This window comes from Rhinopithecus bieti, unplaced genomic scaffold, assembly GCF_001698545.2.
Source record: "Rhinopithecus bieti isolate Rb0 unplaced genomic scaffold, ASM169854v2 scaffold_18548, whole genome shotgun sequence".
In the NCBI taxonomy this organism is placed as follows: domain Eukaryota; kingdom Metazoa; phylum Chordata; class Mammalia; order Primates; family Cercopithecidae; genus Rhinopithecus; species Rhinopithecus bieti.
The window spans coordinates 2133976-2153889 of NW_016809526.1; the positions used below are offsets into that span (position 1 = coordinate 2133976).

The 19914-nt window shown below is 43.0% G+C and overlaps 1 protein-coding gene across 1 annotated transcript in view; it reads right to left on the bottom strand.

The window, feature by feature from the left end:
* The window catches only part of AMD1 (adenosylmethionine decarboxylase 1), a 22155-nt gene extending 2638 nt beyond the window's left edge, over positions 1 to 19517 (bottom strand). The window contains exons 1-7 of the mRNA XM_017889649.1: positions 19081 to 19517; positions 6113 to 6199; positions 4383 to 4509; positions 2987 to 3089; positions 739 to 781; positions 495 to 639; positions 112 to 204 (exon numbers count right to left, since the gene is read on the bottom strand). Coding sequence (XP_017745138.1) covers positions 112 to 204; positions 495 to 639; positions 739 to 781; positions 2987 to 3089; positions 4383 to 4509; positions 6113 to 6199; positions 19081 to 19190 — 708 coding nt within the window. The 5' untranslated portion in view covers positions 19191 to 19517. The remainder of the gene's footprint in view (positions 1 to 111; positions 205 to 494; positions 640 to 738; positions 782 to 2986; positions 3090 to 4382; positions 4510 to 6112; positions 6200 to 19080) is intronic.
* Between the last annotated feature and the right edge of the window lie 397 nt (positions 19518 to 19914).

A 19914-nucleotide genomic window follows, 5' to 3' on the forward strand; every position in this document is an offset into this window, starting at 1 on the left:
AGAGCGAGACTCCGCCTCAAAAAAAAAAAAAAAAAAAAAAAAAAGAATGGAAAGACTATTACACATTTAAATATTTAAATAATTATTGAAGCAATATATATAACTACTCACATCCGATTTCATTCCATTCATCGAATACCCACAAGGATTGAACATTGTGGCATCAATGACAGAACCTGGTATCAGGTCACGAATTCCACTCTCCTGGGGGGAAAAAAGACTGAGTTTAACAAAGGTTTGACAAACAAACTTCAAATGAGTTCAAAATACAATCCCAGGATGGGAGGAGGGAGAGGACCAGGAAAAATAACTAACTGGTGCTAGGCTTAATCCTTGCATGACGAAATACTCTGTATGACAAACCCCCATGACACAAGTTTACCAACATAACAAACTTGCACTTGTAACCCTGAACTTAAAAGTTAAAGAATGAAAAATAAAATTTAGTCCCCATGCAGAAGAATCCAGCAACAAATATTACTAAAAATGCTTACACGAGTGACATCCTTTGCAGTAACACCATCTTTCATGTAGAACTGGTCCATAACTGCTGGGTCAAGCTCACTCATCAGAATTTCCAAGGTTTGATCTGGCTGACTGATTACCCGACTCTCTGGGAAATCCAGAGTATATAAGTACCTAAATAAAAGTTAAAAATGTTCCTAAAAATGACAATTGGCAGTTTAAACTAAATCTTCCATAGGACAACAAAAATCCACAAAATTGCACTAAACATACCAACAGTCAGAATTCATACGTCCCATACAATATGCTGCTCCATCTGTTGAGGGAAGAGAACACAAAATAAACACAACACATCCATTTAATAGGATGGTTTGTTACTACCCTTCCACAATAAGCAGAATGATACTATTTGCCACTTATTAGAAATGTCATCCATGAGTGGACCGGGCATAGTAGCTCATGCCTATAATCCCACCCCTTCTGGGGGAGGCCGAGGTGGGCAAATCACTTGAGGTCAGGAATTCGAGACCAGCCTGGCCAACAAGATGAAACCCCGTTGCTACTAAAAATACAAAAATTAGCTGGGCATGTTGGCACACGCCTATAATCCCAGCTACTTGGGGGGCTGAGGCAGGAGAACTGCTTGAATCCGGGAGGTGGAGGTTGCAGTGAGCCAAGATCATGCAACTCCACTCCAGCCTGGGCAACAGAGTGACACGCTGTCTCAAGAAAAAAGAAGAAATGTCATCAGTGAAAGGAAAGGAAACAGTAGGTGAATTCCCAGATAAAGAGAATCAACTGACTTGGTGGATATTTGCACTAAACACCCAACACTCTGATTAGCCTGATTTGGTTTCATATTAGTAGATGTGCTAAGTTCGATTTTCATGCTTGTAAGCGACTTTGTGCAAGGTTACTAAATTATCTTAGGTTTTCAGCCTTATCTAGGAAGTAAGGATGTTATCAAATAACCTTTAGTTCCCTGACCTCTATAAATAAAAGCTTAGTACCAATTCCATTCAGGAAACACTACTTTACACTGTGCAATTTTAAAAAGCCAGGTCAATTGTTATATAAAATGCTGGAGCAGAGCACTAGGTATTTTTCTGGAGGGAATCATATAACTTTGTTCATATTGTCAAAGGACATTATGATCTATAGGTTAGGAACCACTGAGGCTAGAGGACTGCTACAGGCCAGGAGTTTAAGACCAGCCGGGGCAACATAGCCAGACTCCATCTCTACTAAAAATTTAATGAAAATTAGCTGGGTGCTTGAACTCAAGAGTTTGACATTGCAGTGAACTATAATGATGCCAATGCTCTCCAGCCTGGGAGACAGAGTGAGAGTTTGTCTCAAACAAACAAATAGGCAAAAAGAACCACTGAGTGAGACACAAAATAGAGGGACTGGCCAGATGAAGATGAACTCTCTATGCTATATGAAAAACCAGAGGTGGCAGGTGATCAATTCTACATTTTAAAATTCCATCCTTTAAACACCACTGATTTATGACACACAATTATTTTTACAAGTGCATGTGTATACATAATTTGTAATAAGCTATCTATTCATCTCTCTTAACTAAAAATATTTTATCTAATATTTTAATGCTCTTTATAAACTCTGCATATTTTGAATTACAGGCTATATAAAGATCACTACTGTACTCCTAAAACATCCAACTCAAAGTAAATACGGATCAGGTGCAGTAACTCACACCTGTAATCCTAGCACTTTGGGGAGGTCAAGGCAGGTGGATCCCTTGAGTCCAGGAGTTCAAGACTGTCTTGGGCAAACACGGCAAAACCTTGTCTCAACTAAAATTAAAAAAAAAAATAATNCTCTCTTAACTAAAAATATTTTATCTAATATTTTAATGCTCTTTATAAACTCTGCATATTTTGAATTACAGGCTATATAAAGATCACTACTGTACTCCTAAAACATCCAACTCAAAGTAAATACGGATCAGGTGCAGTAACTCACACCTGTAATCCTAGCACTTTGGGGAGGTCAAGGCAGGTGGATCCCTTGAGTCCAGGAGTTCAAGACTGTCTTGGGCAAACACGGCAAAACCTTGTCTCTACTAAAAATTAAAAAAAAAAATAATATATATATATATAATATATATATATATATACACACACGTGCATATATATGCACATATATATACACGTATATATACATACACGTATATATACATACACGTATATATATATATATACGTATATATATAGCCAGGTGTGGTGGTGCACACCTGTAGCCCCAGCTACTTGGGAGGACCACTTGAGCCTGGGATGTTGAGGCTGCAGTGAGCTATGATCACACCACTGTACCAGCATGGGTGACAGACTGAGACCCCCGTCTAAAACAAACCAAAAAATCCACAAGAAAAGCAAATATTAGTGTATGTAGAGTGCTATACCTGCATACATATGCTCTCATATAGAAAGATCTCTGAGAGGTTGCACTTTCTGTCTTTAAGAAGACAACAGGTTTATATTTTATTTAAACTTACTTGGGAAAATTGCATTAAGAAACTCTATTTCTTCCTGGAAATTCCGGTGTGGGTACCCTTGGTGAGAAGGCTTCATGAAATTCTTACGAGAATAAAAGAAGCTCTTTATTAAAAAAGAAAAAAAAGAAAAAAAAAAGATAACTTTTAGCTGTAGAATTCTATCACTTTTCGAAGCTAATCAACTATTTCCCACATATCAAAACTTGGCAAAATCAAAACTCAAATATTTTAGCTGGGCATGGTAGCATATGTCTGTAGGTTCTGCTATTGGGAGGGTGAGGCAGGAGGATCACTTGGTCCAGGAGTCCAGCCTGTACAACATACTGAGGCCTCATCTCTCCCTCCCTCTTTTTTTTTTTTTTTTTTTAAAAGCCCAGTCTAGGCATGATGGGTCGTTAACAACGATTAACACCAAGTATATTCCTTTCTAGAACGGTAGTTTCTAAACTGGGCTTATTAATAGTCATGTAAGCAAAAATTTGGGGGAAATAACATATTAGTTTTAAGCATCAGTGATCCAAGTTAAGCACACATTGCTTTAGATTTCTTACAAGGATCAATTCACAACAAAAACTGTACTGAGTACTAATGACAATCCATCCTTTCCTTATGAAGTTAAAGATTAAAACTCAGGCCGGGTGCAGTGGCTCACGCCTGCAATCCCAGCACTTTAGGAGGCTGAGGCGGGTGGATCACCTGAGGTCAGGAGTTATGAGACCAGCCTGGCCAACATGGTGAAACACCATCTCTACTAAAAATACAAAAAATTTAGCCGGGCGTGGTGGTGGACACCTGTAATCCCAGCTACTTGGGAGGCTGAGGCAGGAGAATCGCTTGAACCTGGGAGGTGCAGAATGCAGTGAGCTGAGATTGTGCCATTGCACTCCAGCCTGGGAAACTAGAGCGAAACTCCATCTCAAAAAAATAAAAAATAAAATAAAATGTGACAACCACTACTAATCAGAAAATTATACTCTAGGTAAAAACCCCTTAGTTATTGAAGAGTATGAGAATTTAACTCAATACTGACTGTTGCTCTTCGACCTAACTCATTATAAAGACTGGACGATTTTGGTAATGACATTTTGCTTTTCCTTCTTTTCTTACCATTTCTCTATTATTATAAGTAACCATGTTAAGAAATTAACTACTGGAAGTGTCTGGCTTCTTCATTTCTTTCTCCCACTTGAATTTCATCCTAACTCATTCTCTGCTTCCTTCATATTTTCTGCTGTTCTTTAGAATCAGATCTCTTTCTAAGATATGAACACCTTACCACGTGTTTACTTGCATTGTAACAAAGGCAGTAAGTATACAAATTTATTTACTTTACATATTACAGGATAAGAACTCTAACATTTATGCCTGAAAAAATATTTAAAAGTTTGCTACTTACTTGAATTGAGTCAAACCCACTGTAATCCCTAGCAAGCTTCAACAGGGGAACCAGTGCTTTCAGCAAGAGGGTGGTACCACATGTCTTCAAAATGAAACGTCTCTTGGAGACAAACATGCTACTCTCACTGCAGTTGAAAAAAGTCACAATATTGTAACAATACTAATGTACTACTGAGGGTGCAATCAACCAATTTAATTATTTACAATTTCGGCTAGTATTTTTAAATATTAGGATCTCAAGGAAGCAAGTTACACACTACAGTATTCTTTTTTCTAGTATACAAAACATCCCCAGGGCTTGGCACATGGTAAGCATTTTCATAAACATTAGTATATTCATAATATAAACTTAGTTTAAAAAAAAAAAGAGGCCGGGCACGGTGGCTCAAGCCTGTAATCCCAGCACTTTGGGAGGCCGAGACAGGTGGATCACGAGGTCAGGAGTTCGAGACCATCCTGGCTAACATGGTGAAACCCCGTCTCTACTAAAAAATACAAAAAGCTGGCCGGGCGAGGTGGCTGGCGCCTGTAGTCCCAGCTACTCGGGAGGCTGAGGCAGGAGAATGGCGTGAACCCGGGAGGCGGAGCTTGCAGTGAGCTGAGATCCGGCCACTACACTCCAGTCCGGGTGACAGAGCGAGACTCCGTCTCAAAAAAAAAAAAAAAAAAAAAAGAGAGAGGCCAGGCACGGTGGCTCACACCTGTAATCCCAGCACTTTAGGAGGTCAAGGTGGGTGGATCACGAGGTCAGGAGTTCAAGACCAGCCTGACCAAGATGGTGAAACCCCGTCTCTACTAAAAATACAAAAATTAGCCAGGCATGGTGGCAGGTGCCTGCAATACCAGCTACTTGGGAGGCTGAGGCAAGAGAATTGCTTGAACCTGGGCGGCAGAGGTTGCAGTGAGATGAGATTGCGCCACTGCACTTCACCCTGGACAGAGTGAGGCTCTGTCTCAGCGGGGGAAGAAAAAAAAAAAAAACAAGGGTGGGGGGGCTGTTTAGTCCAGTATCCCCCTGCAAGGTCCATCACAATATATACACAATATATACTATAAGCATTCATTCAAAGTATTTATTGAATAAATTAACTCTGCAACTATAAAAAAGGTGATGAGCTTTTATATACCAATTAGACAACTGTATTTGTATAGCAAAGCTAACTTTTCCCTTTGCCTGAACTTCTGATTAAGAGGTACTTCTTTATTAAGTGGGAGGAAAAGATGGCAACCACCCTGAACTGTCCGGTGAGGCTTCAAAATTTACATCCTAAAAACATCCATGTTACACTAAACATTTCCTTTTATACCATATTCTTAAAAATAATGTAAAAAAAGGCGGAGTGCAGTGGTTCACGTGTATAATCCCAGCACTTTGGGAGGCCGAGGCGGGTGGATCACCTGAGGTCAGCAGTTCAAGACCAGCCTGGCCAACATGGTGAAACCCCGTTTCTACTAAAAATACAAAAATTAGCCATGTGTGATGGAGGGTGCCTGTAATCCCAGCTACTCAGGGGGCTTAGGCAGGAAAATTGCTTGAACCAGGGAGGCGGCGGTTGCAGTGAGCTGAGATCACGCCACTGCACTCCAGCCTGGGTGACTGAGTAAAACTAAGTCTCAAGAAACCAAACCAAACAAAAAAACCCAGAACTACAACTGAGAGGAACTTACTGTTTCACATTATGATTAGGACTGAAATGAGCTACCTAACACTTGTTTCACAGGACTTACCTGAGTACATAAGCTTCCTGCTTGTCAGTTTTTGTCACACTTATGATTGAACATTGCACATCCTTCAAAAGTATGTCCCACTCAGATCTATCATTTAACAAAAAAAATTATGATTAATCCACAACAGTACCCACCTACTCATAAAAATTACAAAGCTCACCCTTTTTCCCATGAAGAGACCACATTTTTAATTAATATTGTACACCAACATTTAGTTTCTTTCAAAATAATCTACATTGACATATCCAGATAAATGACAGGTATATTATGCTATATATGAAAAAAAAGGTCATTATACTATGTATTTACAAATTACTAAAAGAAAAATAGGCAAAAAAATGTTCAAAGGTCCATAAACCAAGGTAAACCATTAACTCATCAATGATTATAGGAATTCAGTGGGACACTCTGTCTCTAAAATGTGCAGATTTTTAACCTTAAGAAACACTTAAAAAAAAAGAGCATAATTTTACCAATCTAATTGGCATAGAGATTTAAAAGCCTGTCTAACTGTCTGGACAGTGAGTGATGTTACCCTTATAGCACTTACAAAAAACTGGAATTACTTTGCCAATTATAAGCACACCTAGAAGATTTTGGGAATACTATACAGCTCTCCAAATGCAATAAGAAAGCCCATTTAGCAGGAAATGTGCAGTACAAGCAACCATAGCAATGGAGGTCATATGGACATGAAGAAACTAGTCTTAATTTGCCTGAAATAGAATTAGGAAAGTATTGATTCTTTCATCAGTGTGCCCATTATAAAAAGACAATGTAATTCCATGGAACAGCTTAACATGACCAGATATTATTATTTTTTGAGACAGGGTCTCACTCTGTCGCCCAGGCTGGAGTGCAGTGGCGCAATCACAGCTCACTTCAATCTTGACCTCCCAGGCTCAAGCAATTTTCTTGCCTCAGTCTCTCAGGTAACCAGAACCACAGGCGTGTGCCACCATGCCCAGTTGTTTGCCAGAAATATTTTCTAGGCCGGGCACGGTGGCTCACACCTGTAATCCCAGCACTTTGGGAGGCCAAGGCAGGTGGATCACTTAAGGTCAGGACTTTGAGACCAGGTGTGGTGGCAGGTGCTTATAATCTCAGCTACTCAGGAGGCTGAGGCAGGAGAATCGCCTGTAATCCTAGCACTTTGGGATTGGGATGGCTTGAGCTCAGGAGTTTGAAACCAACCTGGGCAATAGAGCAATACCCTAGGTCTTTAAAAAAAAGAAAAATTTTTAAGCCCCATGATATCTGACAGGCCATTGCTCTATACTCACAAAAATGGCAAATCTTTTTTCTTTTTTTTTTGGGACTGAGTCTTGCTCTACCACCCAGGCTGGAGTCTAGTGGCAAGATCTCTGTTCACTGCAACCTCCACCTCCCAAGCAGCTGGGATTACAGGCACGCACCACCACGCCTGGCTAATTTTTGTATTTTTAGTGGCGACAGGGTTTCACCATGTTGGCCAGGCTGGTCTCGTACTACTGACCTCAGGTGATCCGCCTGCCTCGGCCTCCCAAAGTGCTGGGATTACAGGCGTGAGCCACTGTGCCCAGCCGGCAAATCATTTGTTAACCAGATAAGAACGTCTGAGCGAAATCCAACAGCAAAATGTTTTATTCATTTGTATTAAAAAGCAAGCACACCACCAAAGAAGCCTGGTAGAATTTTGTGTGTGTCTCACCATTTTGCTATAAGAAACTGTTACTGACCCATCTGTGTACCAATACCCATCCAAAAATATGTAATGTGTTAGGCTTGCTAACGATTAGAGCTGAGTTCCTGTATTTGACTATAACATGACTAAACAACTTTTTAAAAAGAGCTATTAAAAAATTAAGGTTCTTTTTAAAAGGTGCTAACAATTTGTTCATATATGCAAAGAATACATATGCGGGACATATACTGTGACAACCCTTGAAATTATTCCTGGCTTGTGTGGTGGCACACGCCTGTAATCTCAGCTAACTCAGGAGGCTGAGGCAGAAGAATCACTTGAAGGTGGAGGGTGCAGTGAGCTGACATCTTGCCACTGCATACCAGCCAGGGAAACAGAGGGGAGACTCCATCTCAAAAACAAAAAAACAAACAAAAACAAAAAACAAAAAAAAACTTGGCTAGTCACAGTGGCTCACGCCTGTAATCCCAGCCGAGGCGCGTGGATCACCTGAGGTCAGGAGTTTGAGATCAGCCTGGCCAACGTGTTGAAACCCCGTCTCTACTAAAAATACAAAAATTAGCTGGGCGTGGTGGTGGGCGCCTATAATCCCAGCTACTCCAGAGGCTGAGGCAGGAGACTGAATGCGGAGATGGAGGTTGCAGTGAGCCGAGATCACACCACTGCATTCCAGCCTGGGCGACAAAAGTGAAACTCCATCTCAAAAAAATAAACAAACTTTACTCGTGGGAATGAAATCCTACTTCACTTGACTAAGATAAATTTACAAAATCCTTGCAAAATTATCTACTATTAAGACTCCCATTCCTGAATATGAAGGTAAATAAAATACCAACTACGATTTAAGTATTTGAAGCATTAAAATTTCAGATCTTTAAAGAGCTTATCTAATTCAGGTCCATCAATAATGCTATCTGCTTAAGTCATCACCTACTGACTTCCCACTATAACTTACCATTCTTGCACATATTCTTTTTTACCCACTGGATGCACTAACAAATCCCACCCTCCCTTTCTCAATTTTACTCTCCTTTTTTTTTTTTTTTTTTTTTTTGAGACAGTCTCGCTCTGTCGCCCGGGCTGGAGTGCAGTGGCCGGATCTCAGCTCACTGCAAGCTCCGCCTCCTGGGTTTACGTCATTCTCCTGCCTCAGCCTCCTGAGTAGCTGGGACTACAGGCACCCGCCACCTCGCCCGGCTAGTTTTTTGTATTTTTTTTTTTTTAGTAGAGACGGGGTTTCACCATGTTAGCCAGGATGGTCTCAATCTCCTGACCTCGTGATCAGCCCGTCTCGCCCTCCCAAAGTGCTGGGATTACAGGCTTGAGCCACCGCGCCTGGCTATACTCACCATTTCTATTAAGACTTTTAACAGGGTCCCTGGCTGAACCAAAAAATGTAACAATCTTTTCCTTTCTTATTTTTGTTTTCTCTTTTTTAAAAGGCTGTTGTGGTCAGGCACTGTGGTTCAGAGAGGCCAAGAAGGAAGGATCACAAGGCCAGAAGTTCAACACCAGCCTGGGCAACACAGCAATAGCCAGTCTCTGGCAGCTGGGAGCGGTGGTGTAGGCATGTAGTTCCAGCTACTCAGTAAGGCTGATGTGGGAAGTTTGCTTGAGCCTAGGAGGTGGAGGGTGCAATGAACCATGATTATACCACTACACTCCAGCCAGGGTAACAGAGCAAGACCCTCTCTTAAAACAAAAAGTATTCACCCTTACAATTTGTAGCACAGATACTTTAAAATCGTGGTCCATGTCACCTTGAGGTTGGTGTCTTCTGTTCTTTCGAGATGTTAAGATTTTCCTGGTTTTGGGTATGTCAACCAATTTAGGATTGCATCCTGTATTTTGACATGTTACATCATTCTAGGTCTTGATTTTTAAAAACGTTTAGCAGACGATCTGGTTTGGTTCAGGCTTCAAGTTTTTACTCAACATTTGTAGGTTGTGTTATGGTTCCAATGTCAGGTTCGTTATGAACTCCTTTGCTATGCTATTTGCATCTGTCCCACTTATTTGCCACCCAATGGCCAGGCTGGCTCTGGGGAGGCAGTTTATCCTGTATTTTAGTTTTCAAACCTCTGATGTGCTGTTTAGGGTCAGATCCATGCAAAACGGCTAAGGAACGTTCATATAAAATTTCATAGGTTTACTTTTCTTCAACTCTCCATAATCTCTCTGACAATGCCTGACTCACATAAGGGATAGGGGAAGGACTCTTCTTCATCCACTATCTATAAAAACAGGGCTTTGGCCAGGTGTGAGGGTTCATGCGTGTAATCGCAGCACTTTGGGAGGCCGAGGCGGGGGGATCACGAGGTCAGGAGATGGAGACCATCTTGGCTATGCTGTGAAATCCTGTCTCTACCAAAAACACAACAAATTAGCCGGGCGTGATGGCGGGCACCTGTAGTCCCAGCTACTCGGGAGGCTGAGGCAGGAGAATAGCGTGGAGGCAGAAGAATTGTGTGAACCTGGGAGATGGAGCTTGCAAGTAAGCCGAGATCGCGCCACTGCACTCCAGCCTGGGCAATAGAACAAGACTCTGTCTCAAAAACAAACAAACAAACAAAAAACGATTCCCTTCTCTTGTTTTAGGTATCTACCTAACTGCCATAGCTGCTAAAGGCCTACAAGGGGGTTGGGGCAGAACAGAATAAAACAAAAGCAAAAAAGAGATTTCCTCCACTCTGACTCAAAGGGGCCTCTCTTTCTTTCTTTGCAGACCAGAACTAGAGAGCCTTTCTTGGAACTACTTTTGCCTGCCCTTACTGTTCAGTTTTGGGTTTCCGGCAAGCCCAGGAGAAATCAGTGAGGAGATACCAAAGGGGAAAAAAAACAGGAAATTAGTGGTTCAGTGGAATTTAAAGTTCTGGCTTTCTTCTCCATTTCACCTGCTAAAATTTACTTCTCAGAGTCCTTGGATAGCTGCTCAACAAGGCATTCTGTCCAGGGTTTATTAATTGCATTTTAATAAAAGAAGACAGTGTAGCATGCTTCTTCTGTAATGGCAGAAATAAATAACCTTTTGTTTTTTGAACCAGTCTCACTGTCGCCCAGGCTGGAGAACAATGGCACAATCACAGCTCACTGGAGCTTTGGCCTCCCAGGCTCAGAGATCCTCCCATCTCAGCCTCCCAAGTAGCTGGGACCACAGGCATGTATCACTACACCTTACTAATATATTTTTAAATTTTTTGTAGAGATGAGGTCTCCCTATATTGCCCAGGTTTGTCTCAAACTTTTGGGCTTATGAAATCCTCCCACCCCAGCCTCCCAAAGTGCTGGGATTATAGGCACGTGCCAACCCATCTGGCTTCAAAATGCTCTTACACTCATTCATCAACAGTTCATAAAATTCTCCATCCAAACCTTTCCTCAACTACTAGTAATGCTCCACTAGTCAGAATTTTTCAATCATAGTATCAAAGAAAGCAATTACTTTAAGCACCCTAGGACAAACAGTTAAACTGTCAATCAACCTAGTGATGATAAAGGCATATCTTACCAGAGCTGCCAGGCTCAAGAAAAATAAATCAGAGGGCAAGACAGATGAAAGAAAAATGAAGAAGTCAATACAATGCTATATGTGTACATAAAAGAGGTGAAAATTTCTGCAACAGCTGAAAATTTCAGCACAAATTATTTCTATCACATTTCTGTGGGAAAAAATGGCCTGCTTTTGTAAATAAAGCTCTACTGGAACCTAGCCACACCCATACATTGACTATGGTTATTTTCTCCCTATAAGGGCAGAGATGAGTAGTTGCAACAGACTGCCTGCCTTGCAAAATTTAAAATTTACTCTCTAGCCCTTTACAGAAAGTTTGCTGACTCTTGTTTTGGAGAAAAGGTTTTCAGTGGTCTGCTTTCTGATCAAATTAACGATGGAAAAGACAAAGTGCTTTATACAGTCGACAGAGCCATTTTCTAAATCAGGTTGTAGTGAGCCAAGATCATGCCACCGCACTCCAGTCTGGGTGACACAGTGAGACTGTGTCAAAAAAAAAAAAAAAAAAAAAAAAAAAAAAGATAGCATTAAGCTAGAATGTTTTATCAGGCTCAGTAGTGGTGGTGGTCTCATCTCTGCTTCATTCCCAAGCATACTACACACTGAGACTTTGAAACACTAGTCTATTATAAACTGTTTACAAAACTCATCTATATTTGGCAATTCTTACAGAGTTCAATAAATCAAATTGATGGATATAAAGCAGAATCGAGAGAGAGAGAAGCAAGACAGCTAGATAATTTTGGGATTTATTCACATTACAGATCACATAATACTGATCTAGTCATTAGAAATTATTATAAAGCTATTCAAGCACACAATTTTTTTTTTTTTGAGATGGAGTCTTGTTCTGTCACCTAGGCTGGAGTGCAATGGCACGCTATCAGCTCACTGCAAACTCCACCTCCCAGGTTCAAGCAAGTCTCCTGCCCCAGCCTCCTGAGTAGTTGGGATTACAGGCATCTGCTACCATGCACGGCTAATTTATTTTTGTATTTTCAGTAGAGAAGGCGTTTCACCATGTTGGCCAGGCTGGTCTCGAACTCCTGACCTCAAGCGATCCACCCGCCTCGGCCTCCCAAAGTGCTGGGATTTGGGATTACAGGCATGTGCACATAGCTCAAAGCACACAATTCTTAGGTGCTTATAAAACACAAAGAAATATGTAGATTGAGTACTTCCTGATTTGAATTCCTTTTTCTCATCTTAAATGCCATCTCTTTGATCTAATTCAGTGGTTCTCAACTTGTGATAATTTTGCCACCCAGGAGACATGTGGCAATATTTGGAGACACTTTTTTTTTATCATAAACTGGGGTGGTAGTGGTGTTGCCAGCATGTAGAGGACAGAGGCCAGGGATGCTGCTACACACGGTATAATTAACAGGATAGTCACTGACAACAGTGAATTATCTGAACCAAAATGTCAAGAATGCTGAGGTTGAGATACCCTAATTTCACTTAAAGAGTAGGTACTAAAATATTAAATATAATCAGAGATCATGATAAATGGTCCCAAAGAAAAATACATATTAGGGCCGGGCCGTTGGTGCGTCAGGCCTGTAATCCCAGCAGCTTTGGGAGGCCGAAGGATGGGCGGATGCAGCGAGGTCTAGGAATCGAGAACCATCCCTGGCTAAACACGGTGAAACCGCCCCATCTCTACTAATAAAAAAATACAAAAAAACTAGCCGGCGCCCGAGGTGGCAGGCGCTGTAGTCGCCAGCTACTCGGTAGGCTGAGCGGGAGAATTGGCGTGAACCCGGGGAGGCGGAGCTTCATGAGCTGAGATTCGCGGCCACTGCAACTCCAGCCTGGGCCGAGCAAAGCGAGACTCCGTCTCAAAAAAAAAAAAACAAAAAAAAAAACAAGAAATACATATTCTATATTAGTAACAGCACATGAATGGTATGTCTGAAAAACAACACTTTAGTGGCATGCCACATTTTATATTTAAAACGTTTTCTTAGAGGCTGAAATCTAATAAAAATAGAACTTAGGAATGTTTACAGGGACAAGATTATATTATAACAAGACTTCTCTATGTCGCCTGATTAAATGCATTTTGGGAGCCCAAGGCAGGTGGATCACTTGAGGTCAGGAGTTCAAGACCAGCCTGACCAACATAACAAAACCCCATCTCTACTAAAAATACCAAAATTAGCCAGGTGTGGTGGCACATGCCTGTAGTCCCAGCTACTCGGGAGGCTGAGGCAGGAGAATCGCTTGAACCCAGGAGGCGCAGGTTGCAGTGTGCCAAAGTCACACCACTGCACTCTAGCCTGGGAGACAGCAAGACAAGCATGTCTCAAAACAAGAAGTAAATGACTGAGGTCGAGTATCTTGAACAAGAGTCCCAAGACTACGTAACAGGGAAAAACAGTCTCTTCCACAAATGGTGCTGGGAAAAATGGATGTCCACATGCAAACAAAATTAAGCTGGACTCTTACCTTACATCATAAACAAAAATTAACTCAAAATAGATCAAGGAACTAAACATTAAGAGGAAATAAAACTCCTAGAAGAATACATAGGGTAAACGCTTCAGGCATTACATTTGACAATGATTTCTTGGATATGACATACAACAAAAATCAAAAACAGACAAATGGAGCTTGAAAACCTAAAATGTAAAAATTTCTATACATCAAAAGAAACGAGTGAAAAGACAACCTACAGAATAAAATACTTGCAAGTCACTTCATAAGGGGTCAATATCTAAAGTAAAAGAAACATCTACACACAACTCAACAAAAAAAGTGATTAAAAAATGGACAAAGGGACCAGGGGCGATGGCTCAATCACTTGGAAGTCAGGAGTTTGAGACCAGCCTGGTCAACATGGCGAAACCCTGTCTTTTACTAAAAATACAAAAAATTAGCCAGGCATGGTGGCGCATACCTGTAGTACCAGCTATTAGGGAGGCTGAGACAGTAGAATCGCTTGAACCTGGGAGGAGGAGGTTACAGTGAGCTGAGGTGTGACCACTGCACTCCAGCCTGGGTGACTGAGACTGTCAAAAAAAAAAAGACAAAGGACTTAAATATAGACGGAACCCATTAGTGCAGGGTTATGCTCTAATCACCTGAAAAATGACGACATAGATCCTATTCCCATATCCAGTTAGGTCAGACACTTTCTGAGGATGATGCCTGGAAATTTTTATTTGAAAAGCTTCCAGGTCATTAGATTACTCATTACTTCCTAATGTAAAACCAGCTAGTTTCAGAGTTCATGTAATTTATCCAAAGTCACTGCAGCTTCCCAATTCTGAGCTTACCTCATATTTTTAGGTCTGTTTTAGAGACTCTCACTACAGTACATTCATCAGGGTGCCTCTACCCCAGGTAGTAAGCAGTCTTTAGGTCAAAGGCATCCTAAAACCAGATTATTCTTGAATAAAGCTAGACTGACCAGAAGTTAGATTCTGAGGATGCCTTCCTGGGGCAGTGAATTCAGATACCCTGAGAAATAAGCCGCCTCCTTTTGTTCAAAGATATGAACCTAGAATGCAGCCACACTATTATAATCACAATATTGTTCCTCCGTCTCAAATTTTTACCCCAAATCGGGATACTCCTCTCAGTTTTCTGCTACTTTCAACATGTGCTTCTTAAAGATACATGGTTTGTAAACAACAGTTGAAATCTTTTTGTTGTTGTTGAGACAGGGTTTCACTCTGTCACCCAGATGGAGCGCACTGGTGCAATCTCATTTTGCTGCAGCCTCGATCCCCCAATGGCTCAAAAAATCCTCCCACCTCAGCCTCCTGCGTGGCTGGGACTGCAGACACGCACCAGGATGGACCAGCATGCCCAGATACTTTTTCAATTTTTTTTTGTAGAGTCAGGATTTCACTATGTTGCCCAGACTGGTCTCAAACTCCTTGGCCTCTCAGAGTGCTGGGATTAGACATGAACCACCAAGCCCAGCCCCGAAACCTTTTTGAAACTGCTGGGAGGAATGGAACGAGAAGCTTAATTCTTTAGTAGGAAGCATTTTTACTCTGAAACATTGCACTAAAAGGTTTTTTGGCAATGGGCTGTAAATTCCTTCAATGTAAATTATTGATAGTGTGATAATACTGCATAATGACGTAGTCAAAGAAGGCATGAGTTTGGGGAAAGTTAAGCTGAGGTATGACTATCTTTGTAACTGCCCCAATCCTTTACTAAAAATTATGTTTTAGTTTATAAAATCTGAGTAAAGCACAGAATAGGATTTCCAGTTCTGAAAAATCACTCTTTTCTCAGCAAAATTTTCTATTTTCTAACAGATTTCCTCCTTACTACTCTCACCCTCCCTAAAGCTGCCATTTCTTATAAAAGGCTTTTGTTTGTTATAGCACTGTGATCCAACAACGAAACCATTTTAAATGGTCACTGATTTTATTCAACATCCCTAAAATCTGAAAATTAAAGAAAACTGCAGGTTACCCCTAAGAAACTGTCTCTCCCTTAATTGTCCTTTATTCATCTGGGTATACCTGGTCTGCTGCTTTTCTCCAACAGTAGTGTTTAACCCAAGCTATATCATACAAGATTTTTCTTTGTTAAATTTCTCAGTATTACATAATTTGTTCACTTATTAAGATAAATTATCTTAAATGGTCTACAAGAGGAAAGCAGTGTTTAGCAAAAAGGTGTATATTCAGAAACGATTCCAGCTTAACTTGGCATTAAAACTTGGACTGATGAGCCAAGTTTGTTTAAAGTGAATTCTATTCCCTCACACCACACACAAAATCAATTCCAGATGGATTGCAGATCTAAATATGAAAGGTAAATACTGTGTAGGAGAAAAAAATATTTCAGACTTTGGGATGAGCAAACTGAGGGAAGTATGTCGTTTCCTAGAAGAATGTGTGAAAAAGGTTGGATATTTTCTCCCTTGAATTATGTAGAACACTCCAGTGAAACCATCTGGGCCTAGATGATTGACTGATTCAAGTTATTTAGGTGTTGTTCTAGGACTATTTTAGGTTCTCTATTTCTTCTTGCGTTAGTTTTGGAAAGCTATTTTTCCAGGAATTTTTTCTCCCTAATATCTTTATCTTGTTATCCTTGTCTTTAGCATCAACACTAATGCTCTCTTTGGACATTTAAGCCTCTCACTCTCTTAATCCTTTCTATGTCCGTATGTTTATTATGCTTTATAAACAAATGTGTTTAATTCAGCCTGTTCGTCTTTTAACCCACTTTTATTCATATCTTAATGGAGCCCAGGAAGTCAAGGCTGCAGTGAGCCATGATCGTGCCACTGCACTCCAGCCTGGGCTATAGATGGATCCTGTCTTTAGTACTGCATATAAAATATTAACCTATTTATTCTTCACAACTTTCATGAGCTATATACCATTATTGTCTCCATTTTAAAGATGAGGAAACAGCTCACACAGCTATTAAATGCTGTTTGAATTCAAATCTTGTTATTCCAGAGGCTGTGCATTTAATCATGTCATTTGAGTAAAACGCGTCATGCTTTATTCTTCTAGATGTCCGATTATCCTTCCCTGGGGTCTCTAAAACTGGCTCCATGTCCCCACAGACCAGACTCCATCGACGATACTCTCTTTGCTAGGCTGTTGATTTTAGGTGATTCAACGAACACCTACTATTTCAGGCTTTTTTAACATCCCGATAAATAACCTAACCACTTGAGTGGTCGCTGAAAAATGTTCCTACGAAGGTTACCAGGGGACCTTAGTTAAATCAATAGATTTTTCCGTTCTTGCTTAACTTGCTTTATCTACAACAGTTACAATGTGACAGTATACTACCAGTAGTTGTTCAATGAATGTTACATACCCACAAAATGGATGGCACTAAATCATGGACTCTACAGGGAATATTTTGTCCTTCAAAGTTCAACTTTAGCCATGATTTTAAGAGCCACACTGGAGCAGTAAAACAATTTGGGCTGATCAAAGTACAAAGTAAAAAGGGTTCTTAAACATTTAAAGAAAGCAGGCTGCTTTGTTAAAAGCCTCTTCCCCCTCTCCACTTTGACTCAGGAAGCTCTAAACAGCCAAACTGCCAAGAACTTGGGGAGAACAAAACCTTCTTCCCTTTATTAACAACATGTACTTACTACTATTTAAGGGCTCAAACATTTAAAAAGCCAAAGTGACAATTTCTGCTATTCGTTTTCTAGGACTGTTCTTACCCATTAGTTCTTTCTTGCCAAGATTTTCTAGGTTAATTATCCTGATCACAAGCGTTTTTACCAAACACCTATCACAAATACCAGCCTTTTCATTTGTGAAATGAAGGAAATACTAAGCTTCTCCATGACCAAAGTCCGCTTCCTATAATCTGCACGTAAGCCTGGCACGTAGTAAACGCTACAGACATTTTAAGTGTCACACGAAGCTTAAAAAATGAGACGTGTGACATATTAGCTATCACTAGTAGTTTTTTTCTACAACGGAATCGTTCAAGATACACTGCTAGAAACTGGATTTCCCATCGTGCCTTAAAGTCTCGGTAGCACGTGTCTGCCTGGATTCCCTTTTCCAGTTGCTTTTTGTCAAGGGACAGCTCCGAGATTAGCTAACATTCCTAAAACGCCCATTGGCCCACACCCTGGGGCCAGGCTCTAAGTCGGGCCCAGGAGCCCATTGGTCGCCGCCTCTCAATGAAGCTGGCCACGCCGGTTACTCCGCAGCACGGCCACTCTAGCCGCACTTGTGCGCAGAGGAGCCGGGGATCCGGTGGCAGGGCCTAGGAAGGCCATGGGTGGCCACCGGTGGGACCGCAGCCGGGAACAAGGCCCAAGCATCCACGGGATCTCCGGGCTTTTATTTAAGCATGGATTTCCACAGCAATACCAACTAAAACGCCTCTTCGGCGCGGTCAGCCCAAGTATGTCTCGCGTGACGGCCGGCAGTAGGACTGGGCCCCAGATTCCTTTGCTCAAGCTTAAGGCTTTAGAGGCATTATGTCCTGGGGCAGGCGGGCCTCCCTCCACCCGCACCTCTCCCGCCGGCTCCGTAGCAGGTTACACAACCCAAGGTCAAGAAACTGGGGAGCAGCCCTCGGTGGGCTCAGCGGCCGTGTCGAGGGCGGCCCCGGGGACTGCACCGTTTGCCCAGCCGCCCCGAAAAGACTCTGGCGCAGAGCACGTTAGGGCAGCGGTGGGGCCCCGCCACTGCGACACAACTGCTCCCGCCCAATCCCCGCCGCCTGAGCGCCACATGCTGCCCGCGGCCACCGCGGGTGGGAGGCCTGTTCGCCAGCCCCTCAGACAAGGCCGGGAGGGCCCCTCCTGTCCGCGCCCGCGGCAAGAACGAGCGCCGCTCCGGCCCTCCATTCCCCGAAGCGGGCACGCCCGAATTAGCGCCTGACTAAGCCCGCCGAGCCACACCTGCCGGAGGCAACCCGCGCAGGCGCCCCCGACCCCCACCTGAGGCCCCTGCCGCCAACTACTACGGAGGGAAACCTCGGGAGGCGCGGGCCGCAAAACCACCCCGGGCCGCGCCTCCCGCCGCCCAGCGCGGGACTTTACCTGAGCACGCGGCCGCGCCGGCCTCCTCCCCTCCCCCAGGACAGTGCCAGGCGCGGCAACCACCGCGGGAGAAGCCGGCTCCGGCCCGCGTGGACACGGCCGCTCCCCCCCAAACCGCGAACCTTCCAAGGCCGCCGAAGCGACCCCCGGCCGCAGACCTGCCCCCACCTGAAGGCTGAGGGAACTCGGGCCCCGCCCGTGGCTGGTGCCTCGGCGGCGGCGACAGTCCCCAGGCCCGGATGTCAGCGAGAGCCCCGGGGACCCACCTTGGGATAGTGCGAAGATCCCCAGATCCTTGGTTTGCCTCGGGCTGCTGCCGGGAGAACCAAACCTCCAGCAGCTTCTCGGTCCCTTCGAAAAAATGTGCAGCTTCCATCACCGTGAGACTAGCGAACAACCAACAACCACAGAAAATCAACTAAATTAACCCTCTTCTCCCGCCGCTGCCGCCGCCGCTGCGGATTGTTCCAGCTGTGTTACTAAAGTTCAGGTTCCTTTTTTTTTTTTTTGCTATAATTTTATATTAACTTTTTTTAAAAAAAGGACTAATAAAATTTTCCCGGCTTTGTGTGAGCGAAAGTTGAACCTAAGTCTTTTGGAAATAGAGGCAGATACAGTTCAGTCTCTTGTAGTCCGCTGCTTTCCCGTTAGAGAGAGTAGAGCGAGCGCTAGCTAATGTCGCCGGCCATACTGTGTAAGCGAGAGCGCTGCGTGAGCACCGCCCTTATATATCCCGGCTCCCCCAAAAGACCAGGAAGTGACGCATCGTCCCACCTCCACGGCCCATAGCTGCCGCCGCCTGTCAATCACTAGTGGCCGAGTGGCGGCTGGCTGGCCGAGGGCCTGGCGGGGAGCGCAGGGAGCTGCCCCCTGCGCTGCGGCTCGGGCTCTGGCCGGCTCTTGAGTGGTAGTCGATGCTGTGATGTCCAGCTGGGGACTGGAAACCTCGGATCGAATGCAGAGTGGGTGGGGAGAGCGGGAACCGAATGAGGAAAGGCTGTGCAGAGCTGTTTAGAAAAAAAAGTGATTAGCAGAAAACATGGGTGGGTCCTTAGGGATGTTGGCGGGGTTCAGCGGGGACGGTGGCCAGCGCTGGGTTG